The 13,543-nt window shown below is 29.9% G+C and overlaps 1 protein-coding gene across 2 annotated transcripts in view; it reads left to right on the plus strand.

Annotated features, from left to right (window-relative positions):
• Proc-R (Proctolin receptor) overlaps window positions 1-13,543 on the plus strand; it is a 148,374-nt gene that overhangs the window by 123,018 nt on the left and 11,813 nt on the right. For both annotated transcript variants that reach the window (XM_073979253.1, XM_073979252.1), the window contains 2 exons: window positions 7,458-7,630; window positions 8,009-8,125. In XM_073979253.1, coding sequence (XP_073835354.1) covers window positions 7,458-7,630; window positions 8,009-8,125 — 290 coding nt within the window. The remainder of the gene's footprint in view (window positions 1-7,457; window positions 7,631-8,008; window positions 8,126-13,543) is intronic.

Here is a 13,543-nt window from a genome sequence, read left to right on the forward strand (position 1 = left end):
ATTGGACCTGGAAAAACTTTCTGAAAATCCACGTACATATGTGGCTCTTTTGTATGTTTTTGCCTCTCTTTCTATTTTGTCAGGCTTTTTTGTTTTTGATTGTTTTATTTGTTGATTAATGGTATGTATTGGGAAATCATTCATTTGTAGAATTTTCCGAATCTTTTTCTCATTTTTGGCATGAAATGTATGATCACTAATATTGAAAACTCTGTTTATAAAGTTTGTGGCCGTATTTATCCTTATTCTTCTTGGATGTTTTGAGTTAAAATTAATGATTCTTCCCGAGGACGTAGGTTTTTGATACCAATCTACAAGAAGACGTTTTCCATGTCTCTGTACTACTGCGTCTAGGTATGGCAACTGTTTGTTTGTTTCACATTCTATTGTGAATTTGATTTGCTTGTTGAAGTTATTTAAGGCTGCTAATGTATTTTCCACCTGGTCTTTCTTAATAATACAGAAAATATCATCAACGTATTTTGTTAATAATCTTGGCTTTTCCTTTAATGTTTCCATTGTTTCATTGAGAAGTTCTTCCATTACAATGTCCGCTACAATTGGTAAAATCGGCGACCCCATAGGCATTCCCTTTTGCTGTTCATAAACTTTGTCTTTGTATATGAAGTACCTCGAATCTTTAATGCAGAGTGTTAAACTTTCGATAAAAAGGTTCAAAGGAATATTAGTATGTTTTTCAATGTGTATCCATTTGCTTTTAATTATATTTAATGCCAAGTTGACCGGTACGCTTGGAAATAATGATATTACATCGAAGGATATCAATATTTCATCCTCATCTATGTGCTGCTTGTTAACTTTGCCTTTGAATTCTTCTGCATCTTTGATATTATATACAGATTCTTGGGTTAAAGATTTTAAAATGGAAGATAAATACTTGGATAGTTCATACGTTGGCGACTTTAAGCTAGAACAAATTGGACGTAGAGGAGTTCCCTCCTTGTGTATCTTTGGCAGGCCGTATATTCTAGGCGCTACCGCTGTTTTATTTATCAATCTGTTTTTATCCACTTCATTGATTAATTTCAAATCAAACATCTTCATAACTAACTTGTTGTTTTTTTCCTGTAGACCAGTAGTCGGATCTCTTCTTGGCCCAAAATTCTCTCTCCCAACAACGAAGACAACTTTTCCGTTGTTCAACATAATAGCAGAGGGAGAGGACTGTATTCAGTCGTTAGAAAATCGGGAAGAGCAAGAAAATGCTAGAATTAATTTAGTTAATCTCATAAATGAACAAATGAGAAATATGAAATTGGGAAAAAGAGATCGGTTTGTGTTGGACACAGTACGCCAAACAACAACATTTTTAAAAGCAAATAATCATATTTTAATACTAAACGCAGATAAAGGGGGTAAGACGGTGGCAATGTTAAAATCTGACTATGAAACAAAAATGAACAGAATACTGATGGATATTTGCACATATAAACGACTGCGAAGAGATCCGACTACTGGTCTACAGGAAAAAAACAACAAGTTAGTTATGAAGATGTTTGATTTGAAATTAATCAATGAAGTGGATAAAAACAGATTGATAAATAAAACAGCGGTAGCGCCTAGAATATACGGCCTGCCAAAGATACACAAGGAGGGAACTCCTCTACGTCCAATTTGTTCTAGCTTAAAGTCGCCAACGTATGAACTATCCAAGTATTTATCTTCCATTTTAAAATCTTTAACCCAAGAATCTGTATATAATATCAAAGATGCAGAAGAATTCAAAGGCAAAGTTAACAAGCAGCACATAGATGAGGATGAAATATTGATATCCTTCGATGTAATATCATTATTTCCAAGCGTACCGGTCAACTTGGCATTAAATATAATTAAAAGCAAATGGATACACATTGAAAAACATACTAATATTCCTTTGAACCTTTTTATCGAAAGTTTAACACTCTGCATTAAAGATTCGAGGTACTTCATATACAAAGACAAAGTTTATGAACAGCAAAAGGGAATGCCTATGGGGTCGCCGATTTCACCAATTGTAGCGGACATTGTAATGGAAGAACTTCTCAATGAAACAATGGAAACATTAAAGGAAAAGCCAAGATTATTAACAAAATACGTTGATGATATTTTCTGTATTATTAAGAAAGACCAGGTGGAAAATACATTAGCAGCCTTAAATAACTTCAACAAGCAAATCAAATTCACAATAGAATGTGAAACAAACAAACAGTTGCCATACCTAGACGCAGTAGTACAGAGACATGGAAAACGTCTTCTTGTAGATTGGTATCAAAAACCTACGTCCTCGGGAAGAATCATTAATTTTAACTCAAAACATCCAAGAAGAATAAGGATAAATACGGCCACAAACTTTATAAACAGAGTTTTCAATATTAGTGATCATACATTTCATGCCAAAAATGAGAAAAAGATTCGGAAAATTCTACAAATGAATGATTTCCCAATACATACCATTAATCAACAAATAAAACAATCAAAAACAAAAAAGCCTGACAAAATAGAAAGAGAGGCAAAAACATACAAAAGAGCCACATATGTACGTGGATTTTCAGAAAGTTTTTCCAGGTCCAATTTGTACAACAAAGAACAGTACCAAATAGCTTTAAAAAGTACTAACACAAACAATAAGTTTTTCAGCAACACAAAATCAAAAATATCAAACGATGAAAAATCTAATTTAGTGTACAAGATAGAATGTGATGGAGACAAGTCCAACATATGCCAAATGGTATATGTTGGCACAACAAAATCTAAATTAAAAACCAGACTCAGTGGCCACAAGTCTGATCAAAAGGCCAAAAACAAACCACTTGAACAAAAAACTGCTTTAGCAGCACATTGTTCCAAAACAGGGCACACTCCAAATTTTAAGGACGTCAAAATCTTGACTCAGGAGGACAATTATAAACGTCGATATATATTAGAAATGCTCCATATAATAAATACGCCCACAGAAAAAAGAATAAACTATAAGTCAGACACAGAACACTGTGCACAAATTTATCGAAACGTCATCCAAAAACATCAGAAAAATGAGAAAAACTTCAGTTCAACACCACATAGGATGAAAGTTGTTGTTAGTTGAATAAAAACCAAAAAGTAAATATTGTTTTGTAATTTTGTTTTTATACCCTCCACCATAGTATGGAGGGTATATTAAGTTTGTTTTTCCGTTTGTAACGCATTGAAATACTCATTTGCGACCCTATAAAGTATATATATTCTTGATCAGGGTAAAATTCTAAGTCGATCTGAGCACGTCCGTCCGTCCGTCCGTCCGTCCGTCCGTCCGTCCGTCCGTCTGTGGTAATCACTCTAGCATCCACAAAAATGGAGATAGGACGCTGAAATTTTGGGAAAATGCGTCTTTTGTTTGCAGGCAGGTCAAGTTCGATGATGGGCTATATCGGTCCACGTTTTGGTATAGCCCCCATATAACGGTACCCCCCGATTTACGGTATTTTGACGTTTTTAGCTACATTTTCAGACCGATTTGGCTATAATTTGACATTTAGGGTTCTTAAGTATCAATAAACATATATAACATAACTTGTGGACATAGGTCCACGTTTTGGTATAGCCCCCATATAACGGTACCCCCCGATTTGCGGTATTTTGACGTTTTTAGCTACATTTTTAGACCGATTTAGCTATAATTTAACATTTAGGGTTCTTAAGTATTAATAAACTTATATAACAAAAGTTGTGGACATAGGTCCACGTTTTGGTATAGCCCCCATATAACGGTACCCCCCGATTTGCGGTATTTTGACGTTTTTAGCTACATTTTCAGACCGATGTAGCTATAATTTGACATTTAGGGTTCTTAAGTGTCAATAAACTTATATAACAAAAGTTGTGGACATAGGTCCACGTTTTGGTATAGCCCCCATATAACGGTACCCCCCGATTTACGGTATTTTGACGGTTTTAGCTACATTTTCAGACCGATTTGGCTATAATTTGACATTTAGGGTTCTTAAGTGTCAATATACATATATAAAAAAACTTGTGGACATAGGTCCACGTTTTGGTATAGCCCCCATATAACGGTACCCCCCGATTTGCGGTATTTTGACGTTTTTAGCAACATTTTTAGACCGATTTAGCTATAATTTGATATTTAGGGTTCTTAAGTGTTAATAAACTTATATAGCAAAAGTTGTGGACATAGGTCCACGTTTTGGTATGGCCCCCATATAACGGTACCCCCCGATTTGCGGTATTTTGACGTTTTTAGCTACATTTTCAGACCGATGTAGCTATAATTTGACATTTAGGGTTCTTAAATGTCAGTAAACTTATATAACAAAAGTTGTGGATACAGGTCCACGTTTTGGTATAGCCCCCATATAACGGTATCCCCCGATTTACGGTATTTTGACGGTTTTAATTACATTTTCAGACCGATGAAGCTATAATTTGACATTTGAAGTTCTTAAATGCAAATAAACTTATGTGACTAAACTTGTGGACATAGGTCCACGTTTTGGTATAGCCCCCATATAACGGTACCCCCCGATTTACGGTATTTTGACGTTTTTATCTACATTTTCAGACCGATATAGCTATAATTTGACATTTAGTATTCTTAAGTGTAACTAAACTTATATAACAAAAGTTGTGGACCTAGGTCCACGTGTTGGTATAGCCCCCATATAACGGTACCCCCGATTTACGACATTTTGACGTTTTTATCTACATTTTCAGACCGATTTAGCTATCAATTGACATTTAGGGTTCTTAAATGTCAATGAACTTAGATAACTAGTGGACATAGGTCCATGTTTTGGAATAGCCCCCATATAACGTTACCGCCCGATTTCAGAAATTTTGAGAATTTTACCAACAAGTTTTAACCGAATTATCTGTAATTTGAACATTTGACATTTGAAATTCTTAGTGGTCACCACACCTCTCCACCAAAAATTGTCAAGAAAGCTCCCATATAACGGTACCTCCCGATTTTCAGTAATTTGATGATTTTAGCTACAATATTATACCGAACAAGCAGTAATTTGACATTTGAAGTTCTTAGTGGTCACAACACCTCTCCATCAAAAATTGTCAACATAGGTCCATGTTCGGATATAGCTCCCATATAACGGTACCTCTCAATTTTCAGTAATTGGCAATTTTAGCTAAAATTTTTAACCGAACTAACTGTAATATGACCTTTGAAGGTTGTAGTGGTCACCACACATCAACAATTTTCAACAAAGCCCCAATATAACGATATTTCCCGATTTTCGGTACTTTGAGGATTTTACTCAAAATGTTTAACCGAACGTAGGTCCATGTTTTTGTATAGCCCCAAAACAAACCTCCCGATTTTCCGTACCTTAGCTTTATTTTTGGACGAACTTTCTGTAATTTGAAATTTAAAAGCCAACAAAAATTGTTCATTTAAGTTCATATTTTCGTATAGCCCAGATACCTCCGAACTAGCTGCTAATGCCATTTGAAGTTCCCACGTTATGTACCGATTTTCGATATTTTGAGGATTCTAGCTAAATAATTATTATTTGACATTAAAGGCTCCCATCAAAAACTCTCAACATAGACCCATGTTTTATTATAACCCCTATATAACAGTACCTCCCAATTTCTAGCCCACCAAAAATTGTCAACAGTTAGATATAGGCACCATAAAAAAGGGCCTCCCGAATGAAGCATTTTATGTACATTATCTGACATTTTAACGTACTCACTTAAAGTTGGGGACAGGAATGAATATTTTATGGTGGAGGGTATGAAAAGTTCGGCCCGGCCGAACTTAATGCTTTTTTACTTGTTAATTTATATAATTAATATTCTTGTTTTTATGTTAATCAAAAAAGATCCCTGATGATGGTCGTCGAAGACGTCCGAAATATTGGAAATAAACAGAGTAAATAAAAACAAATAGAATTTTGTTTTATTGAAAAGAGGACCTAAAGCCGAACAAAAAGTACAAAAATAATAAAATTATCAAAGGTCGACAAAAACTTAATTATAAATATTTTTTAAATAAATATAAACGTGGATTTTTAATAATACTGTTTAAATAAACGTGAATTAAAAAAATATATTTTTTAAATAAACGTGTATTATTAAAAATATTTTTTTAAATAAATATTTTATAAATAAAAGTGGATTTAAAACAAATATTTTTTTTTTCGATAAACGTGGATATTTAAAAATATTTGTTTTTAATAAACGTGGATATTTGAAAATATTTTTTTTAATAAACGGGGATTTTTAAAAATATTTTAAAAGAAACGTGAATTTTTATAAATATTTTTTTTTGGTTTTTTTAAGAATCATTTTTAAAAAATTTAAATATTAAAAAAATGTTTTTAAATAATAAGTATTTTTTAAATAAACGAGATTTTTTTTACAATTTTTTTAGGTAAATTAATTTAAAAAATTCTTAAATAAACTTTATTTCCTTTAAATATTTACAAAAACGTGAGTATTTTTTAAAAACGTTTTAAATTAACGTGAATTTTTTAAAAAATAATTTTTAAATAAATGTGCATTTTTTAAAAATAGTTTTTAAATAAACCTGGAGATTTTAAAAAATATTTCGAAAGTTTTATACCACAAAGCCTTGGGGTCTGCTATAAGAAGACCTTGTGAAATTTCATAAGAACACCTATCGCATAAGGTCTTATTTAATTAAAAAGACCTTGTGGTCTTCTACAAGACCTTGTGGTCTTTTATAAGAAGACCTTGTTATCTGCCAGAAAGTCCGATCAGCCTTTCGTATATATCTTCGCATTTGCGACATACATATATTGGAAATTTTGGCCTTCAGTGCAGATAATGATGCTCGTTGCTATGAACGTTATTAACGACCGGTGGTTTCTGTCTGGGTTGCGGTAAATACTGTTATCGACAACGGTTCATACCCATGATTTTAAGGGTAACTTTATCGACAGAAAGTTCATTTCTTGGGTATGCACAGTTGTCCCAATTCAAATTTTTTTGGCCAAAATTATTTAATACAACATAATGTTTACTTTTCGTTTATAAATAGATTAATATTTATTATAATAATATTAATATTTATTGCAAATCCGTTAAACCATACGTATGGTGAGAATTTTCACCACAAAAATCATTGATATTTTGAGTCTTGGATGACGATTGAGAAACTTTTAAAGGGAATTTCAAGAATCCTTTTAAAGGATTTTCCCGATAATAACCAACTACCATAGATCTGAGGATACTAGTTTCCTTAATGGGTGGATAATTTTGCGCATCACTTTCCCAAAGCCAGGGCACTTTACTGTCTTATTTTTTTAAGGAAAAAAACTCTTATCCGGCTCCATAAAAAATTTCTTATACCATGAAACTATAAGGCATACGCATAATAACTTCCTCTACTTTATAGCCACAGTAATCTTAGTTTTGCTTTTATTATTCTTTCTTTCCCTAACGTTATTTTTTTTTCTTTTTCATCTTTGTTGCAGAAAACGTATGCGATGCACCACAAATATTTATCTAACCGCTTTGGCCATAACCGATATATTCTTCTTGACCATGGGCCTTCTGCTCTCCTTCCAACACTATCAGTACATACATCTTCATGTCAAACTCTATTGGGAATTGTATGGAACATTCACATGGTTGTGTGATGCCTGCGGTAAGTTATGGATGAACGAACAGTTTCAGCATAAGAATCGAAGTAATTTTCTATGGAAAAGAAGTTGTAGCTGGCAAAAAAGAAGCGTTCTTGGCTCACTTTGAAATGATATTTGAAAAATGCTAACAATTTTTTCATCGTTTTTCTTCTCTACTTTATGTTCTACTTTTTTACGATGCTATTTTTTCCGGTTGCTGTGTGGCCTCATGGAACTTGGATGGTGACGTTGATGATGATGTTTGTGGCTTCTGGCTGTTTGGCTGTGCATAAAAACACATGATGCCTTCTATCATGTTATTGCAATGTTGTGTGTATCTTTTCGCGTGTTCTTTCCACCATATAAATGTGTGTATGTGCGTCCACCTCCATCATTTATAGCCTATATATCAATTTACATAGCTGTATGCTTTACCATCGAACGATTTATTGCGATACGTTATCCCCTGAAGCGTCAGACATTTTGTACGGAATCGTTGGCCAAGAAAGTTATTGCAGGTAAGTTAGAGTGAATGAATGTTCGTAATTTAAGGCCATAACGAAAGATAGAGCACAGGGATGGACAAACAAAGCCGAAAACTATTGGGAACAATTTATAAGAGGAATTTCAAAAATTTCTTAAGCATATTTTATTTAAAGAATATTATTTAAAGACTATTTGTCAAGGACATAAATATGATGAGTAGGGTCTTTTTGGGTTCGTAGATAATTCTTACCGACAGAATAATGAATGTTGATGTCTAGGGTATGAGGGGTATTGTTACCGGCGAAAGGTTCATGTCTGAGACTTATTGATATATTGTTACACACGTGGATTTTTAAAGAATATTTTTCAAACGTGGATTTTTTTAAAGAATATTTTTCAATTAACTTGGATTTTCTACAGAATATTTTTCAATAAACGTGGATTTTCTACAGAATATTTTTTAATAAACTTGGATTTTTAAAAAATATTTTTTCAATAAACGTGGATTTTTAAAAAATATTTTTCAATTAACGTGGTTTTAAAAAAATGTATTTTTTTCAATAAACGTGGATTTTTTAAAAATATTTTTTCAATAAACGTGGATTTTTTAAAAATATTTTTTCAATAAACGTGGATTTTTAAATAATATTTTCAATAAACGTGGATTTTTTATATAATATGTTTCAATAAACGTGGATTTTTTTAAATAATATTTTTCAATAAACGTGGATTTTTTAAAAATATTTTTCAATAAACGTGGATTTTTTAAAAAATATTTTTAAAATAAAACCTGATTTTTTAAAAAATATTTTTAAAATAAACCTTGATTTTTTAAAAAATATTTTTAAAATAAACCTTGACTTTTTAAAAAATATTTTTCAATAAACGTGGGTATTTAAAAAAATATTTATCATTAAACGTGTATTTTTAAATAATATTTTTCATTAAGCGTGGATTTTTAAAAAATATTTTTCAATAAACGTGGATTTTCAAAAAATATGTTTCTATAAACGTGGATTTTAAAAAATATGTCTCAATAAACGTAGATTTAAAAAAAAATCGTTGAATAAATGTGGATTTTTTAAAGAATATTTTTTCAATAAAAGTGGAATTTTAAAAAAATTGATTTTTTTAAAAATATTTTTTCAATATTTTTTCAATAAATGTGGATTTTTTTAAAAAATCGTTGAATAAATGTGGATTTTTTAAAGAATATTTTTTCAATAAACGTGGATTTTTTTAAAATTATTTTTCAATAAACGTGGATTTTTTAAAAATATTTTTTCAATAAACGTGGATTTTTTAAAAATTATTTTTCAATAAACGTGGATTTTTTAAAAAATGTTTTTTCAATAAACGTGGATTTTTTAAAAATATTTTTTCAATAAACGTGGATTTTTTAAAAATATTTTTTCAATAAACGTGGATTTTTTAAAAATATTTTTTCAATAAACGAGGATTTTTTGATTTTTTAAAAAATATTTTTAAAATAAACCTTGACTTTTTAAAAAATATTTTTCAATAAACGTGGGTATTTAAAAAAATATTTATCATTAAACGTGTATTTTTAAATAATATTTTTCATTAAGCGTAGATTTTTAAAAAATATTTTTCAATAAACGTGGATTTTCAAAAAATATGTTTCTATAAACGTGGATTTTAAAAAATATGTCTCAATAAACGTAGATTTAAAAAAAAATCGTTGAATAAATGTGGATTTTTTAAAGAATATTTTTTCAATAAAAGTGGAATTTTAACAAAATTGATTTTTTTAAAAATATTTTTTCAATATTTTTTCAATAAATGTGGATTTTTTTAAAAAATCGTTGAATAAATGTGGATTTTTTAAAGAATATTTTTTCAATAAACGTGGATTTTTTTAAAATTATTTTTCAATAAACGTGGATTTTTTAAAAATATTTTTTCAATAAACGTGGATTTTTTAAAAATTATTTTTCAATAAACGTGGATTTTTTAAAAAATGTTTTTTCAATAAACGTGGATTTTTTAAAAATATTTTTTCAATAAACGTGGATTTTTTAAAAATATTTTTTCAATAAACGTGGATTTTTTAAAAATATTTTTTCAATAAACGTGGATTTTTTAAAAATATTTTTTCAATAAACGAGGATTTTTTGATATTTTAAAAAATATTTTTAAAATAAACCTTGACTTTTTAAAAAATATTTTTCAATAAACGTGGGTATTTAAAAAAATATTTATCATTAAAAGTGTATTTTTAAATAATATTTTTCATTAAGCGTGGATTTTTAAAAAATATTTTTCAATAAACGTGGATTTTCAAAAAATATGTTTCTATAAACGTGGATTTTAAAAAATATGTCTCAATAAACGTAGATTTAAAAAAAAAATCGTTGAATAAATGTGGATTTTTTAAAGAATATTTTTTCAATAAAAGTGGAATTTTAAAAAAATTGATTTTTTTAAAAATATTTGTTCAATATTTTTTCAATAAATGTGGATTTTTTTAAAAAATCGTTGAATAAATGTGGATTTTTTAAAGAATATTTTTTCAATAAACGTGGATTTTTTTAAAATTATTTTTCAATAAACGTGGATTTTTTAAAAATATTTTTTCAATAAACGTGGATTTTTTAAAAATTATTTTTCAATAAACGTGGATTTTTTAAAAAATGTTTTTTCAATAAACGTGGATTTTTTAAAAATATTTTTTCAATAAACGTGGATTTTTTAAAAATATTTTTTCAATAAACGAGGATTTTTTAAAAATATTTGTATACCCTCCACCATAGGATGGGGGTATATTAAGTTTGTCACTACGTTTGTAACTACTCGAAATAATCATTGTAGACCCCACAAAGTATATATATTCTAGATCAGCGTGCAATTCTACATCGATATAGCCATGTCCGTCCGTCTGTCCGTCTGTGGAAATCACTCTAGCGTCCGAACCGATTGACGTAGGTTGATGAAATTTTGGGAAAATATGTTATATTTACGTAGGTATTGAAAGCTTGGTATTGAAAGCCGGCTATGTAGGTCCACGCTTTCGTATAGCTTTCGTATAGTTCTCCTCATCGTTTTAAGGAATTTTTAAGATATTTGGCCCATTTTACCACCGAATTGGTTGTAATTCGGTACTTTGTGTCTCCAGAGGCCAAAAAATATTCCTACCAAAGCACTATAGGTACAGGTTTTTAGGCAAAAAGTAGATTTTTGCACTTTTAATAACGCGAGTTTTCTAATTTGATTCGAAGAAAGAACATGTCAAAGTCTATGGATGTGCAATTTGTTTTCAAAAATATTCAAAACTCGCGGTAAATTTCGAAGTTAAAATCAAAATTTCGAAGACAAAATAAAAAATCTTAAAAAAGGTTAAAATTCAGAGCAGAATTTAAACGCAATTTGTAAGAATTTGGTAATAATCAAATACAAAGATATAATATTCAGTGGAATGGTGGCGGTGTGTACTTTCTGTTTTAAGAAATAATTTTCTTCAAAATGTTTGTTACAGCAGAAGAAATCGTCATATAAGATACAACCTAAGAATTATTTTTTTTACAAAATTATAGTTTTATATTATAGACTTTTACAAAATTGTCCAACTTTGACCGAAATTCTGCCACCGGGAATATCTTCAGCAAAGGGTTCTGAATCAACTACATAATTACAAAGGTGCGATTTTTTGCGTTTTTTGAGTTATATCACTTTTTTGAAGGTGCCCTCCTTGCAGAAAAAAAATAATTTTTTTTAATTTTTTGTTTGGTGAAGGAAATATTAAACACAAAAAAAGCATCCGATTTGAACTAAAAAGACATTTTCTTTAAAGAAATATTCACCATGTGTTTTAAAAATGTACAGACGTGTTGTGGTCAACATTTTTGTTAATTATAGCCGTAATATGTTCTAACTAGGGATCATGATTGCGTGATTTATTTGGTCCTTTAAAAAAATAATATTTTTAAAGATTTTTTCGCGAATCAATATTTTAAACATATCAATGTTTATAAAAATCTTTTGGCGGATCAGTACTTTAGTTTATTGCAACCGTTTTTCTTTTGTTTTAACCGCGTTCATTGGGTTGGAACGAATAAAATAGGTAAAATGAGAATAGGGGGTAGGAAAAAGAAAATTTGTTCTTCATATGCGGCGTTCGTTATAAACGCGGTCGTCTGTAAAATTTTTATTAAAGCTTACTTTTAAATATCATATGTTAAAATATTTGAAACAGTGCTGAAATTCGTCGCTATCCGCTTGTGCTTAAAAGAGGGCCTGAAAATCCTAACAAATTGTAAAAAATTCTACTCGCGGGGTAACAATTTTTGTTTGTTATAATCGTGGTCGTTTTAAGAAGTTGAATGTGTGTACAAATATTAAGAACAATTCTTTGGAAACACAAAACCTTGTTCGCTATAAACGTAGTTTTTTATAACCGATGTTCGCTATATACGAATTTTACGGTGTAATTCTTTGTTTTATCTTACTTTTGCATATAAAGCATTAAAAATGTATAAAAAGCCCACATATCCTCCGCTATTAATTTTTGCCTCAAAAACAGGCCAAATTACCTATAGTGCAAAGTTGGGTTATATAGGTCCACGTTTTGGTATAGCCCCCATATAAGGCCCCATATAAAGTACGCGTCATTTTAATATATTTTGAATGTATTAGACCCATTTAACCACAGAATTGGTTGTAATTTCGTATTTTGTGTATCCAGAGGCTAAGAAACATTTATACCATAAAATGTTTATATAGGTCCACGTGTTAATATAGCCCACATAATACAATATCTCCCGATTTTCGATATTTTTTTAGATCACTGAGATGGCTGAAATTTGGTATTTAGTCTTCTTTAGGCGTCCCCCATAGAACGGTACCTTCCGAATTTCGGTATTTTGAAGGTTGTGGCCACATTAATCCACCGAAATGGCTGAAATGTGTGGTGGAGGGTATAAAAAGTTTGGCCCGACCGAACTTAACGCTTTTCATACTTGTTTCAATAAACGTGGATTTTTTTAAAAAACAATTTCAATAAAAGTGGATTTTTTTAAAATATTTTTTCAATTAACGTGGATTTTTTAAAGTTATTTTTTCAATAAAAGTGGATTTTTTAAAAAAATATTTTTTCTATTTACGTGGATTTTCTAAAATAATTTTTTCAATAAACGTGGATTTTTAAAAAATATATTTTCAATTATTGTGGATTTTTTAAAATTATTATTTCAATAAACGTGGATTTTTTAAAAACAGTTTTTCAAGTACGTGGGTTTTTTAAAAATATTTTGTTTCAAGTACGTGGGTTTTTTAAAAATATTTTTTCAATAAACGTGGTGAAGACGCCAATTGTGGGTGTTCTCACTAGAAAGAAGGGCGGTTGGATTCTTGCCGTGAGCCTCGAAAATATTTCAGTAATGGAAATATTTTCCTCAAGATTCATCCACCAAGGAATATAGAAATGGAAAAAG

This window comes from Musca autumnalis, unplaced genomic scaffold (assembly GCF_047663935.1).
Source record: "Musca autumnalis isolate F117 unplaced genomic scaffold, ASM4766393v1 scaffold_3, whole genome shotgun sequence".
Lineage (NCBI taxonomy): Eukaryota > Metazoa > Arthropoda > Insecta > Diptera > Muscidae > Musca > Musca autumnalis.